This window comes from Diorhabda carinulata, chromosome 12 (assembly GCF_026250575.1).
Source record: "Diorhabda carinulata isolate Delta chromosome 12, icDioCari1.1, whole genome shotgun sequence".
Lineage (NCBI taxonomy): Eukaryota > Metazoa > Arthropoda > Insecta > Coleoptera > Chrysomelidae > Diorhabda > Diorhabda carinulata.
Window position 1 is genome coordinate 6,823,526 of NC_079471.1, and position 23,430 is coordinate 6,846,955.

General features: G+C 31.9%; 2 protein-coding genes across 13 annotated transcripts in view; both read left to right on the forward strand.

Moving 5' to 3' along the window:
- The window catches only part of LOC130899969 (disks large 1 tumor suppressor protein), a 1,257,949-nt gene that overhangs the window by 249,795 nt on the left and 984,724 nt on the right, over positions 1–23,430 (forward strand). The window lies entirely within an intron of this gene.
- LOC130899976 (PCI domain-containing protein 2) lies at positions 10,155–15,943 on the forward strand. Its single transcript, XM_057810250.1, has 6 exons — positions 10,155–10,330; positions 10,387–10,516; positions 10,572–10,733; positions 12,005–12,183; positions 13,355–13,522; positions 15,316–15,943. The coding sequence occupies exons 2-6, from the start codon at positions 10,391–10,393 to the stop codon at positions 15,875–15,877; spliced, it is 1,197 nt and encodes a 398-aa protein (XP_057666233.1). The 5' UTR covers positions 10,155–10,330; positions 10,387–10,390; the 3' UTR covers positions 15,878–15,943.

The window sequence follows — 23,430 nt, forward strand, 5'->3', positions numbered from 1 at the left end:
GTATCTACTGACAATTGGTATTCAAGTGTCAACTTGACTCAGATTCTTTTAGCAAAGAAAGTTCCATTCCTGGGCACCCTGAGGAAAAATACATCGGCCAGTTCCCAGTTCGGCTTCCAAAAAGAGTTGCCGAAGGAAATGTGTAGTTTTTATTTAAACTATGCATAATAATGATGAAATCGACAAGCACCAAGAAGCTAGAAATTATTATGGCTTAAAATACAACCGAAGGAATTGACACTGTCAACAAATTATGTCGCTGGCCGATTGTAATTCTTATTATATAATGAACGTAGCTCGAATCAAAAAACAGATATTGTTCAATTCAGGATTACCAGTAGAAGCTCCCGGTCGAAGAAATATTTTTCTCAAAATCTGGCTCAAGATTTAATGAACAGATCAGACATAAAAAACCTTCCCGTAAATGTGAAGACTTCTAAGAGAGAATATCAAGTACTATAAAAGAGTTTTCAGAATTTGTGTGTGAGAAACATTCCAAAATAATATGCGAATATTGTTGGAAAGCCATGGAAGGTCTTTGCGAAGGTGTTTATTTTTTTAAAGCAAATTAAATCATCATTAAGAGTAAATTGCGAAGTGAAATGAAACAAATGTTGCCCACCAGAATACGGCTAGCACCTGATGGTGTTGCAAAAGCATAAGCGCCTGGCATAAGGTTAAACAAAAACTGTAGCTCAATCAATGTGGATTGAGATATTGGGTTGCCTCGATACAAATCCTTGCATATACCTTTCGATTTTGTTTCTGTTCATAGGCACTAATTTTGCCAAAATATTCTGCATGTAACATATTGCTGGCGGTTTCTTTGTTGATATTCAACTCATTAGACAACACAGGCACCGATCAAATGTGATAAGTGTTTGCTAACGGCTCTTTTACGTGGATCGTCTTCTACTGATTCAAATCCCTTGATTTTCAACATTAATGGTTAGATTTCGCTAGAACGTTACCCTAACGTGAATTTTTTCTTCAAAGAAATACGTATGAAACACAAACTTTAGGCCTAGGCAGATAAACATAAAGTACCGCAATATTGCCATTTCCAAGTTATGAAAATCAATAGCCACATCTCGTATAATATGTAATAATTATGAATTATTGCTTCTGGCATAAAATTTTCTTGGCTTGCTTGAAAATGTACAATTCTTTTCCTTATTTATCATGCAAAAAGTAATTTTTTTTATATCTCGAAATAATGAATTGAATAATAAGCTTTCATAATGCATATTGGCAAAATTTCAAGGATTTATATCAAGCTGATAATAGAGAAAAATCGATAATTTGCTTATAACTTATACAACCCTAAAATATGCTGGACATAAAGACTATATTACATAATAAAAGATACGTCCTTTGTGCACAACCTATGTAGGGATCTCTCACCTTTGAAAAATCTGGATTCCTTTCTACTGACAATACACTTTTAACTACTAGATAAATGGGTCAATGAAGGCTGTCGAAAACAATTGAATACTAAATCCTAAAGTACGGAAAAAGCGAAGGAGAAAATTGTCCTCAGGACAAGAAATATGTGGTACAGAATTAAACGAAGTGGTTATCACATTGTGGCGTGTGTAGTTTCATTATTTGAATATTTCATCAAAATATATTTTTTCCTTAATTTTTTATTTCTTAGATCTTTTGATATGTTTATGCTTCTAAATGTTCTTGATTAAAAGTCTCTTTTATTTTAAAATTAGTTTCGATACTGACAATTTACGTATTTATATTAGTCAATAGATCACTTACATCATGAATATCAAATTAAAACCAAAATAGAAATTTGTTCAAATAAGAAACATTAATTTTTCGTTAGTACTTACATCTTAAATTTATATCTGCGATCAAATAAATTATTTGTAATTTTATTAGAATTTACAAAATAGATTTTTCGTTCTTAGGAATGTGAACCATTTCTAAAAATTCTTTTTTCATCTATTAGATTCCGTGGCACGAATTTTTGAATCTTTATAATTGAATTTATGTTTTTTTGTTATTTCGTGGTTCGTTAATACAGTTTTATAATTTTTTCATCGCATTGATGACCTTTTAGTCTATTTTCTAAAAACTGTTTTGTAAATTCTAATAAAACTTCAAATAATTCAATAGATCGATCACTGATATAAATTTAAGATTAAGGAGAAAAAGTTTCTCTTCGATAGAATAAATTTATTAGATGATTTAAATTTCTTCCTCATCAAGGAATAACACAACATTTCCCCCTCAGTATTATCCGATTCTGATTGAGAACTTAAGTTCAATAACAACAATTGTTTTGTTCGATTATCAAAAATTTCAGACATTTTATGATGTCGGCTAATCGCGAACTGCCAATCAAATCCAAATCCCACCGTTTCCTTTTTGAAAACGCGTGTCCAAATATGCGGATCACCACGCTGCACGTGTAGAATGTACGAGTTGTCTCTCTCAATTCACGCTACCTCACACGTGCTATACGTGCCCCAATTTGTACCTTGTCTAATTTTTAACTCTTACGTTTGTCTTTTAATTGGCACTTGTTCGGTTGGTTAGTGTAGAAATGGATAAATAAGTAAACAAATAAATAGATAAATGAATAAATAAATATATTAATAAATAAAAAACAAATAAAGTCGGTACACCTTAATTTAAACAGGTCTATTTCTATAAAGAATTGCTCTACAGTCTTTTAATCATTTTTTTTGTGTCTCTTGACGACTTTTCATGATAAATAGCGGAGTACAATAAATATGAAATTCATTTATTGTTAAGATATCATTGAAAATAAATTTCAAGCAGCCGTGGTAGAAAATATATGAAATTGAAGGGGTAGACACAGTTTTGATATTGGATATTTAACATTTGAAAATCGTTGGCGCTTAGGTCGTCCGCTAATATGAAATATTGAAGGTAATAAAGGAAACGGAGTAAAACTAACCTATTACCAATACTCGGACTCCCTTGAACCTACTAAAAATCGTCATTTAAAATCATTAGGCACTATCTATAAAATATGTGGAAAAGTGCCACAAGAATTAACTTGTAAATCAATCGAAACTTAGAGCAGAGGTTATCGTAAGCTCTTCGGTATTTCAAACCTACAATCATAACTAAATATGCAACGTAAATTCAATTTAAAAAAATGGTCGCTTTTATTTGTCTACATAATATTTATACCTATTTACAAATATATACACGTTATTATTAACCTTCCATTAGTCGCGCGTGTATCTACGAGATACGTGGCTAACTTTTTGCTAAATATTTATTTATGTAATAGCTCTAGAAAATGGAGATTTGCAGTAGTTCTCGGCAGATGTATCTCGAAGCCTCTCCTAGAAGTACAATCGGCTCATTTTACTTTTACAACCCCTGGCCGTCCGACCGCCGGATTTGTACCTGCTAGATATAGCGCGACCAAAAGCGTCAGTTTATCTTTAGATTTAGTTGGGATAAGTTCTCGTTCATTTCGACGTTTTGTAATTATTCAAACGTAAATTTTATTGTTTTTAAGTATTTATTTGTTTATTTGTATTCTAAAAGTGCTTGTGCGAGTGTCAAATTGAAAATTTACAAGAAGATGTGGATGACTCTGATGAATCTAAAACAGAAGACCACGTCGAGACACGATCAGTTGATTCCGAGACTGATCATGAACTTGAAATAAGCGATGACAGTAATTTTTTTTTGGGTAAGCTAGAGCTATTTTATGCACTTGTATTGTGTTACATTGAAATGCTCATTGTAGGCAAAGACGGAACACGATGGAGTAAAATTGTACCAAGAGTAACTCGAGCCCGTCCTCATAATATGATGAAGTTACCTGGTGTAATTGGTCAAACAGCCATAAACGCCGAAACTGAAAGAAATTGTCGTCCCACAGACTTGATTGAAATAAGAGCATTGTTTGGCCTGTTATACCTAGCAGGTGTATTTCGAGGAGGTCACCGCAATTTGAAAGATTTTTGTGCATCTGACGGGCCAGGAATTGATCTTTTCAAAATGGCAATGACTGAAAAGCGCTTCAGATTTCTACTCAGATGTCTAAAGATTTGATGATAGGTCTACAAGAGAAGAAAGACGTGAATTTGACAAGTTAGCAGCTGTTAGGAATCTCTTCAGTAATTTCATTGAAAACTGCAAAAAACATTATCATCTTGAGCAAAACGTGACCATATATGAAATGCTGCCAGCATATCGTGGTCGATGTGCATTTCGACAGTACATAGCATCGAAACCAAACAAATATGGTATCAAAATTTTTAATAATGTTGCTAGATCAACTAAGAGGTGGCCGATGGTAATTTTTTACCATTTACTGAATGTAGCTGGAATCAACTCGCGGGTGGTATTTCTTGGAAACAAAAATACGTTTGTCACAAGAAGAGAATATTTGAAAAAAATAGGACTAGCCTTACTAGAGAACAACTAAAAGTGAGGGCCCAAATAAGAAGTCTCTCACGACAAACCAAAGATTTGCTCAAAAATTACAAAACCTTGGAAGCACAACAAGAAGTTCAAGAGGCAACACTTGTAGAAAATAAGAAAACGTCAGTGTCTGCATATTGTTGTAAAAAATGTGGAATTTATTTATGTATAAAACTTCATACAAATATGATTTGTAATAAATGTTATAATAAAGAAATTGAAGAGGGTGATTATTCCGATTAATTTTATAAGTTTGTAAAATATTTTGAATAAACCTAATTCTGTCGATAACATAATTAAAATTTTACATATAAAATAATTATTTTTTTTTTTTACTTGAAAAAATGTTAAATTAAAAGCGAAGAAAAGAAGTATTCATATAAAATTTGCTGTATTGATGTATTGAAAATAATAATAACAAAAAAAATTTATTTGATATATGTATCTGCTAGATACAACGCGACCAAATACGTTAGAAATACCCGCGCGCCTAATGGAAGGTTAAGTAATATTAAATACAATTTCGTTCACTCTTTCAAGTACATATTTGTCTAAATTCTCGACTGTAAAAATTTGTCTTCTTTGTTCAAAATTTGTATAAGGAGAAGCTACGTTCTACGTAAATGGCGCATATTCTAAATCTAACAGAAATTTATGTTCAATATTTTATTTCTGATGAAAATTCTGATCTCAATACTTTTGATGCATTAGTCAAAATGGAGAAGCATTTGTTTTCATCTATAACCATTTATTTGTTTTTAAATTGATTGGGCAACAGCTGCCTAGCCTTTACAAACTATCGACTATAAATTTTGTTGTATTGAGTGGAATAAAGATACTTTTTCATAGTTTAGAAATTGTTTCAATTATTTTTTTATAATTACTGAGCAAATAATGAAAAATAAATGTGTAGACCACAGTAAAATATGCCAAAGAATCTAAAAATGCTTAGAATATATACAATATGTAAAATAAAATGTGATTGAGAAAGTTTGTGGAATGAGCGGAGCGAATTGAATAATTTCGTGGACAAAATAAAATCACTTTTAACACAAATTTCATAATTTCTTTGCGTCACTTGAACTCATTTTGACTTTAGATAATTATGCGAAAATTCATTAAGAAAAATTTGCAAAGTATCATTTTCAAATGTTTCATTACTCAGATACTCAAAATGAAGAATGCCAACGTGCTGATCCACTGAAAATTCTTTTAAAATAAACATCGTTGGTGTTTACTCTTTACCCTTTAATTATAATAATTATTAATAAGAACTTGTTACAAATATAGATAAATTGCAATTACTGACCTCACGTGTCAAAAATATGTAAATTAAAACTCATGTGTAATATATTGAATATAATTTATTATCAAAATTGAGATGTTTTTCTGTTATGGTTTCCATATACATCCTGGTTAACCTATTACGTATAAAATATTAGGTATGCTGACATAATTTAATATGATTCGAATTGGTCGTTTCGTCTTACACAACTTTATTTGCATTTTGATCACATCTTTTATTAAAAAAAAGCTAGTTCCTAAAGTGCAAGGATGATATTTAAAATAGTCGATTGATACTTAATGTTTCAGCAATAAAATAACGTAAGGATAAATTTTGTCATGGCTTCCAAAATACTTTACCACTTCTGTAACGATTCAAGCTGTTAACTGCCCAAAATTTTACATGGACTATTTTTGTAACAAAAAAGTATCATCATATTTTTTTGGGTCAACAATTATTATATACCTTCGTTCACTTTTATTGTTTACAATTCTAAATAACTTCTAAAATGAAATACACACACATACACATACACCGTCCAGTTAGGCAAAATCCACGTATGAATTCTAAACAGGACATTCCACCATCCCCTGTCATTTCGGCATCGTGTTTCGCATCGCGGTTTCGCGCGTAGTCTACTTCCAATCCCACCAGTTCTATGGGAGATTCCAGGAGGTTAATCCATCTTGTTAAGAGTTAGTATTTCATCTTGTATTTTGATTCACTCCCTGACAGTTTTTGTAACTTCATACGTGTTAATTTATGTGTTAATTTCTTTAAAATCTCTACACGCTTCTAACATATCTGGATTTTTCTACATTGCTCTAAAAGTACAGAGACATACTCAGTATTGTCTAATTGTCTTAACATTATTATATAGAATAATTCGAGTTTTATCTTCAATACTCAATTCTACTGGAATTTCCATCTATATAGGATTGCTAAATATTTTAGTTCAATATAACAAAAACGTGTTTAATAATAGTAAACGTTGGGCATATAACTTTTATTCTGTTGAATATACGTTGTGCTGTTACAACTTTTATAATGAAGTAGTGTGAATATAAAAGTCTAGTTTGAAACCCCGATACTAAATTTATTTACAAACACCAAACATAAGAGAATTGAAAAACTATTTAATTTGATGTTAAGTACAATAATATGTAATTATAAATAGGTGAAAAAAAAAACAATTTTAAGTGGAACAACGTGTAAGATCTTTTGTAGAGAAATTTTTTCCAAGCTCTAGCAACAGACTGTGATATATTACCAAATTGAGATATTGACCAAAACCACTAACAACAAATTAGAGTAAACAATATATTTGCTCTGGCTCTGACTCATTTATAAATCAAAATATTTTCACCTATTCATGATTATCATTAGGGAAGCGAATACGTTTAAAAAATTTAGAGTAACATATAATGGAAAACCTATAGAACAAGTAGAAAAATTTAAATATCTAGGAACATGGCTCTATGAAGAATGGTCGTTTGGTCAGTGCTTCTTTACGGGATGGAGGGCTGGACCCTTAAGGTAAAAAACATCAACAAATTAGAGGCATTCGAAATGTGGGTATATCGTAGAATCCTGAAGATACCATGGACTGCCAAAGTGAGGAATGAGGATATTCTCAGGCGTATCAATAAAGACAGATTGCATATCTTGGCCATATAATGCAAGGCCATAAATATCAATTCCTTCAGCTGATAGTCGATGGCAAGATTGAAGGTAAGAGAGTATTGGGACGGAAGAGGATGTCATGGTTGCGGAACGTGAGGCAGTAGACGGGTATACAAGATATTCAGACATTGATCCATACCGCTAGAGATAGAGAAGCCATGAAAAATGTGATCGCGAACATCCATTAATGGATAAGCATTAAAAAAAGAAGATATATCGACACACGCTTCAATCTGATCCGTTAAAGTTAGCCTATAGTAGAAGTCTCAAATCGAGAGAGCTACATTTGCTCTGAACCTGCCACATTATTACGTATGTATCGTAATCTTATTCCAAGGTATATTTTTATGATTTATGGCGCTTTGCTTGACTACGGGCACGATTTTAAAAATATTATAACACACAGAGTTATAGTTTTAACTCTTCGAAAAAAAATGTGACTTTCTTGTGTATCGATTGACAATGCAGAGTAATTTTGGAATGCATTGACAAGAAGTCTACATAGTTTACAAATCGAGCACAAATCGAACGCTATGCTTCTACCCTTGCACGCTTTTGGTCAACCTTCAAACATGTGAGGATCCATTTTACAGTAATTTTTCTCATGTCCAAATTGACGTGAACTATATGATGAACGCGTTCGTATGAAATATTCAGTGCTTCAGATATCCGATATCCGACTGACACAGAAACTGGCCTTCCCGATCGGTCATCATATTCAATGGAAAATTTACCTCTTTTGAAGCTTGCAGTCCAATTTTTCACGGTCGCATACGGAGTACATTGATCGCCAAGGGTATTAAGCATATCTTCGTAAATCTGCTTACCTCTTAACCCTTCTAAATACGGGTATTTGATGATGGCTCGATACTCCAATTTTTCGGTTTTCACAATTTCGGTGGACATCTTTTTCCTTTTAATTTATTGCGTCACTCAGGTTTACTTTTATGACGTCAAACTTTACACTGACACTTCTAATAATTTATTGTGCGTTGCTATGGTAACGCAATATTTTGTTTATGAATGGAAGTGGTTTAGGCTAACTAGATATCAATACATCCTCGTATAGTAGTCATATTCATCATTTCACATCCTATTGTTTTCTTATATTTCAGATTTATTTGAGAGAATACATTGAACGTCGTTTTTTCACCAACTTTTCTAGCCTTTCATATCTATTATTCATATCTCTCTCATTTTTTAGTAGGTCATCAAACAAAGCGACGGAGTTCGCAAGAAATTTATCTTGTTTTTGAACTTCAATTCTTATTAACTTCATTGATTTTGCGCTTTCTTATTGGGAACGTGGCAATGAAACAAATATTTCTATAAACGTCAATTTGAATATTGAATTTTGAAACCTATGAATTTTAAAATTTTTTACAAGAATACGATTCAAAACCACCGAAAATCTTACTTAATTATTTCCCAGACGATGAATACGTGAGTATTCGAAAGCTCGGAAAATATATTAAAGTTTGTCCACTTTGGTGTTTCATTGCCATGTCCCCAATAAGAAACCGCTCCTATATATATATATATATATATATATATATATATATATATATATATATATATATATATATATATATATATATATATTTCTTGAATTAGTCTTCAATGTTTGTTTTTCTATAACTTGAACAAATAAAATATTCGTATCTGGCGCAGTCATAATGACGTCAATCACTTGATATTTTCTTGCACTTGTCAGATACAAACTTGAGTCAATAACATTTCTCTCGATCTGAACCTGTTTTGATAAACGTCTTTTCCTTAATAAGAGCAATCATTTCCAGCAATTTTTATGCAAATACAGAAATATTTTATATTTCGTTGATAAATTTTTATTTATTAAAGTTTCTTTATAGCTACTGAGAGATATCGACTTCGAACTGAACAAACTAAATATAAATTTTGTGTACTGAATATCTACTTATAATTTCTCATTTCATAGACATTTAGAAAACTATATTTAAGTTGATACTTATTTATGTTTTCGTTATTAAATTGTATTGCTTTCAAATTTCTTCTGATAAAAAATTTTAAAACCACTAAAAAAGTGACGTTTCGACCTATTTCGGTCTTCATCAATATCAAGACAATTTAATAACAAAAGCATATAAAAGGGTCCAAGAAATAAGAAAGTAAAGATATTCTTTGAAAATTCTAATATTTTTTCAAGTTTACATTATTACAGAATTCCCAAAAACTACCAATTTACAGATACAAATCATCAAAGCCTAAAAAACTCTATTACATAGTTATATATAAAAACATGCATCACCCAGCATATTATAAATTTAGTTTATTGGCTGACTCAAAATACTTCTAAACAGACACCACCGATAATTTCAAACACACCAAAACTTCAGATCGAAAATATGAACGCCTATAATAGTATCAATATTATAGTAGCAACATGTAGGGAGTATTGATGTCTATTATTACTACCCAATCCATATACTATTAATATTTTGGTGATACAAGATATTTTATTATGATTTGCTTATATTTTATTTAATCTCAAAAAAAATGTGGAGCTCATAATCTATTTTTGTTAACATTAAATCATTTTATAATTAACAATTAATTTTTTGACTGACCTAAAATTAATTTTACTGGACTATCTAAAATGATCAATAATTAGCGACAGCTATTGAAGAACTGTTGAACTAACTTGAGTTCTTCATGTTTTCTACTGCCGTTTCACGGTAAGTTTCTTATTTTTCACATAGATGTCGCAGACATTGATTTTGGATATTGATTGCAGTTCAGAGAATTCAACCAAATTTAACCTAAAAGTAAGTTGCTTGTTTAGTATGTTATTGTATTTTACATTTAAATTAAATATCTTATTATTATAAAAGTACAACACTATTGTATTAACTGTATGTTAAGTAAATAGACGTTTTCGATTCGTCTATAAATCAGGTAAGTAAATTTATAAGCCAAATCAACTATGTATTTACAATATACAATAATTTTAGAACAATGACTTTTATGACTGTTGCTCATTATTTACAAATTTTGGATAAAAGTTGGAGAAATCTGGATGGTAATAAAGTAGCATTATTTATTTCCTTGAGACATGAACATGCTAAATTTCCAAATTATCAGGTGGGTTGAATATTCAAAAATAATTTTTTATTAGGTTTAATAATAACAATTTTAGGTAGAACAACCAGACAGGATCGTAAATAAATTTTTAACTTCTCCTCTAGATGATCTCGTGTGCCTTCATTTAAGATGTCTGTTTTACATAGGAAAAAACAATTTTATAGAAGCTTATAAAAACCAAAGTACTCTTGTACAAACGTTTGCAAAGATTTTACAAGTAAGTATTTATATACATATTGAATATTTTAGCTTTAGATAATATTTAGTACATTATCATCAAAGGAAAATACTAATTTTAACAGGACTATTTTCTAAAAATCATTATCATATTTCAAACATTTTAACCTCAATAGGTCCCACAATTTTTGTTATTGTTTACTTAATATGTAGAAATGCTCATTTTATAAATAATATGGAATTTGCAGATACTTCAGAGCCATATGAGAAACGTAATATTTCTTGTCATACTGAGAGAATCTTCAGATGAACTATAGGATAATCAAAGATGCATAATAGGGCCGGATTTAACATTTTAGCCCTCCTAGACCCATTAATTTTTTCCACCTCTTAGTTTGGTTAAAATAACTACTAAAAAATTTTACCAAAAAATTATACCAGCCTAAAAATTTGAACATTTTTTGAGGAATTTACTTGTTTCTGGGCTTAACAAAATGCTCTCTTTAAACACTTCCATCAATTTTATGTATTAAATATATTGATTACTACAATAGCCATAAAATGGACCCTCATAAAAAGTTGAACTTTGTTATGGAGTCTCCTGATTCAGTTTGTAACTATGTATTTATGATGAAATGAAATGCAGCTGGAAGTAATGGTCCCACATTACTAATGCTTAAACTCAGTTTGCCCCCAGTACTAAATCTCTTTGCTAATATTGTAAATTCTTGTTTAGAGACTTTCTACTTTTCGAAAAGGGTTGAAAGGCAGCTTTAGTCCATCCAGTGCCTAAAGTAAATTATCAGAGTTAAGAGATTTGCGCCTTATAAGCTTGTTTCCTCGAATGAGCGGTGCACACACAGATGAACTCATTTTTTACATTAAAATAATCTTCCTGTGCGTTAGTTAGGATTCCGTAGGGGGAAAGCACAGCAACTGCAATGTTAAATATCATTGACATAGCATTGGATGAGGAGAAGGTTGTCATAACTGTCTCCTTGGATTATTCCAAGGTATTTGATGGAATATCTTGCAATTTTTTTGGGTTGTACTTAAAAGGAAGAAGAAGGGTTGACATGGATCAGCGTTCATCGGATGCTGGAAAATTGTATTTGATTTGCCACAGGGTTCAATAGTTGGTCTACTTATGTTCCTCATATATGTTTTTGATATTTAAGCTATTTATTTTTGTTTATAGATATTTTATTCACTGACATATCTAATAATATTGATAATATGTTTGTAATATACAATCTGTTTTCATTTAAATAATCAATAATTGTTTCCAAACTGCTAAATATTGAATTGTAGTCCCAAAAAGAAGAAAATTGGTCTCTTCCTATTATGTTTGTTATTTGCTCTGACCTGAGGCTAATTGCTCAACAAGCTGAAAAACAAAGAGTGGGCAATACGGAAAATCCAGGTGAAATTTTAGAGAAAGCTGCAGAGTGCCTGATGGGCTGCTTCAGAGTTTGTGCTGCAGACAATAGGTATGTTATTGAGTATCAATTTTTTTAATTAAAATCTAAAAACACTTGTCATTAATGAACATTATTTATCAAACAAAAACTATGATTCTATACATACAAATTCTCATTTAACTAGCCTAAGGTGTGTAAGTGAGGAAATTTTCTCTTGACCCTTAAGCGAATAATTCATATGAATTATATCGATAGTATGAATCACAAATGGGGTATGTAGGATGAAATAAGATTCCTGCTGGGGCTAAAGCAGCACTTACATTGGTAGTACCTAAGTATCGACTTGAATATCAGGAGATAGAGGGGTAGGTTTGCTGAAACTTCTGTACTCTCTCCAAAATGGCGATTAGGTCATCTTTCCAATTGAGAGTGTAATTAAAACGCAGTGCAAAATAAAGAACATGGCTATGGATGAATCTCGAGGTATTCACCCTAAAGTGTTACATAAATCTAATGGAAGGAGGTCAATTATTATGTAATATGCTCACATTTAGTTTTTTTCCAATTATATATGGTGTATAATCACTTAATTTTGATTCTGCAAACAATTTTGAAAATTGATCAAATTTTTGGAGTTTTATTGATATCAATCGTATGAATATGAAAAAAGTCTTTATTATTTGATGATACATTTTATTTTGGTGTTGATCATTTTAATTTAAAACAAAAAATCAATTTCTGGAGTAGTCAAAGACAAGGAACAGTAGGAATTTCTACTATTGATAAAGAAATTGTAGCAGGAACTAAATGTTCAAAAGAATTAATTTGTTCAATGAATCTCTACAATGGAATTATACAATTGAGAGGGAATTGACTGGACTAAATAATCCACCTCATCATTCACTATCCAGGACCGGAAACATATATATTTTTATATGAATTATAATTTTGAACTAAAATTATGAATAGGGTTGTAATGAGGTAATAAATAGTTATATTGTCAAAGTACTTGTTTAAAAAAATAATTGAAATACAAATTATTCTATGAGTAATTTTTTATATGTTGAATTATTACAATAAAAAGTTGAATTTTTGAAAATTCATAAATTGATTGTGATTTTAAGTGTTATAATTCTTTTCTGTAACATGTGTTAGAATTATTCCTGAAATTTGGCTCTTTTTTTAATATTCCCTTTTGAATCTATAGAATCCATTCATTTCAAATATAATATACTTTCAGATCATCTGACGAAGATACAAAAAGAATAGGAATGTTGGGATTAGTAAATCAGTTATTCAAAGTGTACTTTAGAATAAACAAGCTCCATTTGTGTAAACCTTTAATAAGAGCAATTGAATCGTCACAGTTCAAAGACATATTTCCATTAGGACAGCAAGTGACTTATAAGTAAGTACAAAATAGAATTTCAATTTGGTATATACAAAAACGTTTCTAAATAAATGGATATGAACATTTGGTATTTATTTATTCCTGGGTATCTTATTCACTCAGTCGTAACGTTTTTTTCACTTCTGCTGAATTGAAAAAGTTTGCGGTTCAGATTCAATTGTATTCAATTTTTTTTAGAAAATTAAAGAAAGCATTGGGATTGACAACACTTTGGATATCTCGCATCCTGTGCATGAAAGTGACCTAATACAAATTTTATGGAAATAGAAATATACATTATGGATGTAAAAAGTCATTGTTTATCACCTACAAAATCAAAAACTTATTTATTTCCACTACTGAAAGCTCCAACCTACCCACCTCTTTAATTTCCTATTTATATTTCTTCGGTACTTAAGTGATTTTTAATAAAGTAGAAATAAAATATTTCTTGGTACCTCTAGTATAGTATAGAAATAATGATATTCAAATATCCCCAGTTAGTTTTAATACTAATATATGTCATTAATTTAATTTATTACTACATCCAGTACATGCATCCACAGGTAGGCAATTGTACCGCGTTGCAATTCATTTCTTCTCTGTACGTCAAATAAACTAGTTGACATTTTCCACTTACTGTGACGAGCACCAAGCAGGAGATTTTTCTACTACTTTAGTATGTTACTAAAAGAGTGGAATGTTGGAGACTTCAGTTACTTTAAAAACTAATGTAGTATTTATGGAGTAATCAACTAAAGAAGTTTTCAAAATATACTCAGAGGAGTAAAATATTGTCAGTGTGCACCACTCTGGAGTATGATACTAAAGTAGTAAGTTTGGAAGTAGATAGGGCTTTCCTGACAGTCTCTTTTTATGTTTAACATGGATTATATTGACTATTCATTGGATGCACCTATTGAACGTGTCATTTGAGGTAAGAGAGATCCCTTCGACATTCACTCTGATGGAGAATTCCGAGAACGAATCAGTTTTCCTAAAGGGTCTGTTTGTATATCCTCGATATGATAGGTTCATACCTTGAACATGATATAGACAGGAACTTTGCATTTTCACCAAGACTTCAGCTTCTTTGTAGTCTAAGGATCTTTCGTACATGGCTTCCTCAGATAGTTGCTGGGGACTTGATAAATATACAGAGAACAACAGCTGGCAGGGGTTTAAATCATGTAGTAAAAGGTTTTCTGGCCTTAAAATCTCTATACAATGTGATTCAGGTTCATATTCTTTTTTAGATCCTTCCTCATCACTGCATATATCTTCCACCTCTTTGTCATCGTCTTGCTTCCAAAAAATTGGGGAATTATTTCAACAATAACTTTCGATCCATTTAATTTCATAGTACTTATTTCCACTACCTGTTTTAATCCTTTCTCTTTTGTCTCTAGACATCGCTTTCTTTGCTTTTACTTTATATTCCTTCCAAAAAACCTTTAACTGGTCAATAATACAAACATGATGTTTAATCACTTCAAGAAATAATGCCTTGTCACCCTCTGAGATGTATTTTTCTTTCTTTTTCTTATCCTGAGAAGCCATTTTTCAAGATAATATACTAAAGAAGCCTATTAGAATGTAGGGAATGTCACAAAAAATCCACTTTTCACCACACTAAAATGATACAATATAACAACCAGCCCATGACGTTCTGTTCAAATTTATAGGGATATTCTTCTTATGTTCCATAAAAATTTTTCTGATGTAATCTATAAAGTACTAAATAATTCTACTGCATACTGTCCAATTCTGTATTCTGAATTTCATGTTATAAATTAGAATATTTTTTTTAGGTATTTTGTGGGAAGAAAGTCAATGTATGATAGCAATTACAAAGCCGCAGAAGAATATCTCTCTTACGCTTTCGAGAATTGTCACAAAGCTAGCAGAAAGAACAAGAGGTTAATTCTCACTTATTTGGTTCCAGTTAAAATGTTATTGGGCTACATACCAAGTCGACAAGTTCTGGAAAAATACGATATAGTAGTCGAATTTTGGGACTTGGTTCAAGCCGTCTGTCAAGGAAATTTAAAATTATTCGACGACCTTATGGAAAAACATGAAGCATTTTTCATCAGCAGTGGTATATATTTGATAGTAGACAAACTTAAGATTATAGCTTATAGAAATTTATTCAGAAAAGTTTATTTAATTTTGAATACCCATCAGATACCCGTCGATTCTTTACAACAGGCTTTGGAATGTCTTGGACAAGACGCGGATTTGGATGAGACTGAATGTATTGTTGCTAATTTGATATACGAGGGTAAAATCAAAGGTTATATATCACATCAACATCGAAAGGTTGTTGTTAGTAAACAGAATCCGTTTCCACCATTAACTAGTTTAAGTTAGTCAACTTGTACTTATTTTTGTAATATTTTATTTTAATGATTTATTTTAATATAATGATTTAATACAGTGTGTCTAATAATAAAACAGCCTTAAATTCTTGGATAGTACACGAAAGCTTCATTTAAATATTAACCCTCTCTACCTGTAGTTCAGGTGCTAGACTACCTGTTGCGCTACTTGTGAGGCTTCAGTTGTATGTAGCCTTAGCTCAAACCAGTGTCGAATTTGAGGTTTGGTGCATTGTATCTCAGTGTGCTAATCGTCTTGTTAAGAAAGCAGAGAAAAATTCATTCCATGACGATATTATGTTTAAAGTTATGTGGAATTGAGAATTATGTAAGGCTGTACTTGGATAGTATATAAAATAAGTGATGCCTGGCCTTAATTTCAACGGATACTGAAAGCATCTGTATGATCTGCTTTTTAGACTTACACTACACAACAATGCATAATCGACAAAAAAACAACAAAGCCACGTTTTTGGAAGGAATTTTCGCATTTATTCAAGTAGCAACACCTCAAGAATGCCATTCGTAGTAAAACTGAAAATATCTTGAAGCCAACAAATAATTTTATAAAGCTATAAATATGCATACAGAAGTTCACGGCAAAAGCATTTGCTTATACCACGACGGTCATTTTTATATAAGCATCAGCTTATTTTGACAGTTTTTGAAATTGTGGTCCAAGATATTGTAGATATTTCTATTAACATTATATAGACATGTAATGTACACAACTAAGTGACTGAAATAGGAAGAGCCTTCTGGGAAACTATAACCAGAGAAGACCTGCTGAATGTATTAACCTATGAATACTAACAGGAGTCCTATCGGGGCATTGTCGCCTCAACGAACACCTGAAGACGTCAGACTTACCTGGGAACGTATGAAATAGAAGACGAAGATCCCTGCCAACTACAGCCATCCAACATTCTAGACTTGTTGAAAGGATTATCCTTCCCTCTATATATCTGTTTAAGGTTCACAGTCTAGCTTATATCTGTCATAATTTCGTCGTTTCATTGTAAGTGCTATTTATATTAAAATACAGGGTCCTTCACGACAAGCTGCATCGATATGTATATGGGAAAGTACTGCTACTAGTGTTCTGAAAGATTTGATTGCATGAGTTTTCCCAAATGCTTGTTTCAGCTAAAATAATTTCAGTTTTCTGAAACTTCCGGTTACACCGGAAGTGGACACAAAATTCGATATTTTAAACGGAATGCTATGGTTTTTATTAAATTTTTGGAATTTACGCAAAATTTCAATATAACTGTATATAAGGCGTAGTATGCCTAAAGTCCACCATTTCTTAATTATTTTACATTTTCGAAATTTTTGGGCACATGCAGCCCTCCACTAAAAAAATTATATTTCTAAGTTTAAGTGATTCAGGACTAATATTTTTGGGATTGGACAGTCTTCTTTTGTTTGTTGATTTGTTAGCTTTTTTTTGGTCGCTCCAGACAACCGACAATTAAAAACCATGAAGATTTCAGTTTTTTCAAGTATATAAATTTTTGTCAAGATTTACACAGATTTTGAAAGCTATAAGTGTTATTTGTCCAAATCCCAAAAATGCTAGACCTGACTAACTTAAACTTAGAAATATAATTTTTTTAGTTGTGAGCTGCATGTGTTCAAAAATTTCAAAAATGTAAAATAATTAAGAAATGGTAGAATTTAGGCATACTATGCCTCATATTAAGTTATATAGAAATTTATATATGTATAGATTCCAAAAATTTAATAGAAGTTCAGAAAACTGAAATTAGTTTAGCTCAAACGAGCATTTCGGAAAACTCATGCAAGCAACTTTTCAGAACACTAGTCGCAGTACTTTCCCATATACATATCGATTCAGCTCATCGGTCGTGAAGGACCCTGTACTACATTTTACTTATTAATAATTTCACAGAAAAATGTTTGATATTCCCAAATTTGGTTAGTTATAAACTGTTCCTCATCTTCAAATCAATTAATTTGTTTAGAAAATAGAAAGTCATTGAGATTTGTCGATGTAAAAATGCTGAATTAATATCACAATATCATTATTTTTGAAGGCAAATTTAAAAAATCAAAAAAAAATATATGTAGGTTCGTTACAATTTTCAAACAAAAAAGTTATTATACAATAACTGTATTGCCTTTTGCCGTAGGTAAATGCAATTGCACACGATGTCGTTTGCTTAGTAGTAATATCGAGCAATAACAGTTAGATTTTCTTATCTCATTCCCTAATCTAACAAACGGTTAGAATAACATGCCGCCCAATGTGTTCTTGTAATATCGAGTCTGCTTTGTTTATTAAGAAAATACATGAGCACTACCCGGACTACGAGATTGAAAATATATTGGAGAATCTCATTGGTTTCGGATTCTATTTGTATGATCCTTTTCAAATATATGGAAAGTCTCACGTAAACACAAACACGAAATTTATTAGGTCAAAATCAATAAGAGCTTGCCTCAAGATCTTCGAATGTTTTCTATCTTGAAATAGTGATTTTCATTTCATTTCATTTGTTTCAATTATGTAATAAGAAACTGTTTATTATTCATTAATATTCATTGTATCAATAAAGTTCCTTGGAAATATTACAAATTTAGAAATAAACGAGAAGACTTTGTAATTTTCCACTTAATAAATTATAATATAATTGGCCTCGATTTCTCTATGTAGATAAGAAATCCTTTTCCGATTCGATTGAGTTTTTATTGTCTCTTCCAGCTTAGGATGACTGGACGAAAAGGATTATGGGTAAAGCTACTTTTATTGTCACTCAATAGCTCAAGATTTCCCTTGTTTCTTTTGTTTTATTCAGGTGATAAATTTTGTAAGGATTTTCCAGTTTCCGTGTTTTTGTTACGTCTTTTTCCATTTGCATTGGGTTAATAATATTTTTTTGTTTCTGAAGACTTCAAATTCCTTCTTTTCCCAATTTTTATTATTAAATTGTTAATAGTTATGAAAAGGGCGATATTGTGCAACAAGCGCAATATTTGTCAAAACGAGCGCCAGCGATTGATGCGGAATCAAATGGTGATAAAAGTATTGTTACCATGGAAGCAAACAACGATTTTCTAAAATAAATCAAAACAAGTCAGAGGTAATTACTTGAAATGTCTTCAGATGGCGAATCAGACATTCCATTTTATGTAAGAAAGTTTGCAAATGCTGCAGTGGGTAGTTTAATACCTGAAAAATCAAGAAATATAAAGAACATCAACGAAAAGATACTACATGCTTATTTTGAACATTTAAAAACATAAAATGTGTCGACTTTGTGGACTGCATATTCAATAGTGAGATCTGAAGCCATAGTACGCAAAAATGTCAATATCAAGAAGTACACTTTGCTTTTGGCTTGGCTGAAGAGATAGTCAGCAGGATTCAATGCAAAAAATCCGGAGATTTTGATCGAAGGAGAATGTGGAAAGATTTATAAAAGATGCTGAAGACGAAATATTTCTATTTGCAAAAGTACTATTTACGATGTTTATAATTTATTATTAAATAAATCTGTTCCTTCGGTCGAAATGATAGTAGGGATTGCGGGAGTCTGCAAGAAGGCTGAACTGACGTTCCTACAAGAAGGAAAATTACATTTCCAGAAAGCAAAACACATGTTATACGCGAATTTGTTGTCACTGCTGGACATATTGTTGGTATATTATTATACTAGACCTCCTGCTGTGAATCAAGAGAGATTGTTTGTGCGATATTATAATGGAAAATGTAGCATACAACCCGTGGGCATTAATACCATTGGAAAATTACCAGCAAAGATTGCTCAGTACCTGGGTCTATCTAATGTATACAGGATACAAAGGACATTGTTTCAGACGCTCGCCAACGTCTCTCCTAACAGACTCAGGAGCGGGAAATGGTTGGAAATCCAACAGTGTAGCCGAAGGTTATGTTGAGAGTTCATTGAAAAATAATTGGAGAATTCCACTAAACATTCTGGGCCAAGCCCCTGGCATACATCTAGATATCACAGCTTCAAATGAAATTAACATTAGAGTAGATGATGAAAAGAATATTCACCCAGAACATGGACTTACTTTAAATAACTGTGTCTTCAATAATGTTGTTTTCTATGTTTATATATCTTAAAATACTATTGAATTAAAATAATGAGTTAATTGTCAGTTTTTACATAACTACTTTTCATAACTGATATATGAAAAATGTGACGTTTCCTAAAGTCAAGGAGAGAGTTAAAGTGTCACATTTGATAGTGGAATTAGATTAAAAAATTTTATTCAACTGCTACGGCGATTTAGACAAATACGTTTATTCACACCTGTAATACTAAATTTGCTTAAAGGTGGAAAATCTCTTATCATATATCAACTTCCGAATCCCCTTGACCAACGTATGCTCCAATAGTTTTGGCACAAAATAGTTAATAATTGTATATTTTTGTGATAAGAATCTTTAATGAAACTTTCATTTGCCAAAATTAACTTAACTAAATGGAAGGAATCGTGCTTCTCAACTAGGCGTAATATTCTACGAATATCTCAAGTTACAGTTTTTCTAAGTAGTCTCCGACACACTTTTGCCACTTTTCCGAAAGCTTTCGGATGACTTTCACGTAAAAATCTCTCGGCTTATCACGTAACCATTCGCGTACGAAAGATTTGCATTGCTTTCTAATCGCAGTCTGCCAAATGCTTCTTTAAATAGACCAAATAAGTAATAGTCGACAAATCGGAACTATAGAGGGGGTGTTCTAGTGTTTCCCAATCCAATTCGTACAACGTTTTTATCGTAAGCGTTGGCGTTGTCTTGCAGCTATATCGTACGGATTGGAATATCGGGTCGTTGTGATCTGTAGGCAGGTTTCACCTTGGGGAGGTTACTATGATACTGCAGTTCTTTGTTCAATGCGAAAATTAACCTCAATTACACCTGTCATGTCCCAAAACACGGTACACAACACCTTCCTCGATGACAGTGTAACCTTCGCTTTAACAGGCGCGCCTTCGTCTTTTACTCTTCGGTATTGGTGGTGGTATAGACATAGCGCTGCAGAAGACGTGGAAACTTCAAATCGTGTGAATTTCTGCTCAAAATTCAGAAGTCTTGGCACCCATCTGGCTGAAATTTTGCAATAACCAAGCCGTCGGTCTCCCAAAATGAGTTTTTCTCATGGATATAAGTACAATAAAAAAACTAGAATTTTTTTCTGCGTTTATTCACTAATTACGTTTTATATTTGAATTTTATCTTTACTATGGAATGTTGAGCTTTTTTCGTCTTAAGTTCCAAAGCGTATCGCTATTATATCCAGGAGATTCGCGTGTTTGTTGATATACATCCCAATGTACATTCATTAATGTTTTTAATTAAGATATAAAACAAGGCAACGCTAAAGTTAATCACTCGAGGCGACAAGGATTCCGGTTGATAGTTTATTAGACAAGCTAGAAAATGGTAGAAGTACATAAAACACGTTTAATAGTTTCCATTTATTTGCTAAGAAATGCTGACAAGAAAAAGAAATTACAAATTCACTTCGGAAGCTATTTGAAAATGAGTTATATAATTAACATTTCACATTTATATGGAGGGGTATAGTTTGCAAGTTTCATTCGATTGAAACTTTGATTCCATTGACCGCGTGATTGCAATTTTACTGATTTCGAATAAAAGGTTGAGAACTTTAACTGACTTATGCGACGTTCAGAGAAGGAATGAATCACGTGGTACATTTAAAATTGGTCTCTTCTCGAAACTAAATATGAATCGATATCTTAGACACACTTCCAGCTCGGCTCCAAACTGGTAGCCCATCGAGTTGCCGTCTCTCCATACTCTTACTTTGCCATATAAAACTTGTACCTTAAATCGAATACGGCTGCTGCGGCTTGAAATACTAATCAAAAACTTTAAAAAGCTGGGAAAAAGTTTTTCTTCAGGTTTGGCAGGACTTATTAAGTCAAATATCAATTTGTATGTCTCTTCGTCACATTTATTTAGTAATATCGCCTCTATTTTGTCTTCAACTGTCTCTTCGTTTAGTAACTTTGCTTTGAAATTGGACCAATCACTGCTTGCTGGAAAAAATTCTTTCAGTGTTCGATTTCCGTTATTTTATTAATTATTCACTGCACTACTTTTATTTCACGCGTGGATATTCTTTTTAATCCTTGTCGTCAATTTATCGTTTGTTTACACAATAGATTTCCAGGATCTTGAATAAACTTCTTTTTTTCTCAGAATCGAATAGTTCATTATTACCTACGCACCTATTCATTTTTTAATTAAGAATTCATTATATTCACTATCAAAATGTCAACTCACTAATTATTATTTATAAAATTGATCAAGTAATAACAGACAGACAGGCAGAAGGGACTCTTAAGTAGCGATTTAATAAATTAGTCGAGTGGCTTGGTTTTTTAAAAAAAATATGTTTCTCATGGTATATTTTTGGTCTAAATACGAAATTCCTGTATCCATTACTCATCACATAAAATTTTAATATTATTTGGCAATAACTATTGTGGGTCCTGAGCCCAGTGGTAGATTTGCTGATCCCAATCTGATGATTGAATCAGCCTCGTTATTATTCTAAAATATTTTTTTTTGTTGAATAATCTTGTTGTGGAGATTCTATAGAGTTTGATTTTCTTCTAATCTTTGCAGCATATGTTGAGAGAGTTCCAAATATTTCTACTTTTGGTCTTCTGTACTGGCTCTTTTTCAGTACTCTATATCAGCGGTACTCGATGTTTTTTTTTCTAGTCTAGCTAGACTTGTGAATCGCTTTCATATTTATAGGTATGATGGTAATTTTATAAACGACCGTATTATTATTATTCAGTTTCATTTATTTTCATCTTATTTTAAAATGTTGTATTCTGGATTTCCGTTTAAGTACCGCTCGCTAGTGTAAGTACGAGTTCGTGACGGGGAGCATGATCTGGCCTGGCCACAGTACATTAAACTTAGGCAGTATCCTATTTCTTGAGTAGTCATTTGATAAAATAATTGTCACGCATATCATACTCTTACTACTGTTTGAATTATAAGTATGTTGGTAGAAAACTAGCCTATCCGACTGAGGTGGTAATCTAAGAATGATATTTCTGGTTTTGTTGAGTTGAATTTAATCATTCTTACACTGAACAGTAAATACAGCGACTTGATGTCATCATTTCGCGTTAAAATATGTAATATGCGGGCGACACCGTCGTCGCACTGATACACCATACTTGCGCGACGGCGGCACGCTTGCGACTGTGGCAGGCAGGCACACCAAGATCAGCGGCGCACCCACTGCAGTCAAGGCTATTCAAAAAGACGTGTGAAGATATGGAAAGTAAGCTCCAATCACTCCTTCTACACACGGAAGTGAGATGTCAGATTATACGAATTGCGCAATGAACTTACAGACCTTCCTTTCATCTGCAAGTCCTAGCCATCTTGGAATTTTGCGCGACTAGTGGTGGTCAATGAGATTGGATTATTTGGCCGACATTTTTGATAATCTGAGCACAGTGAGCAGCTCTCTGCAGGGAAGAATAATAACC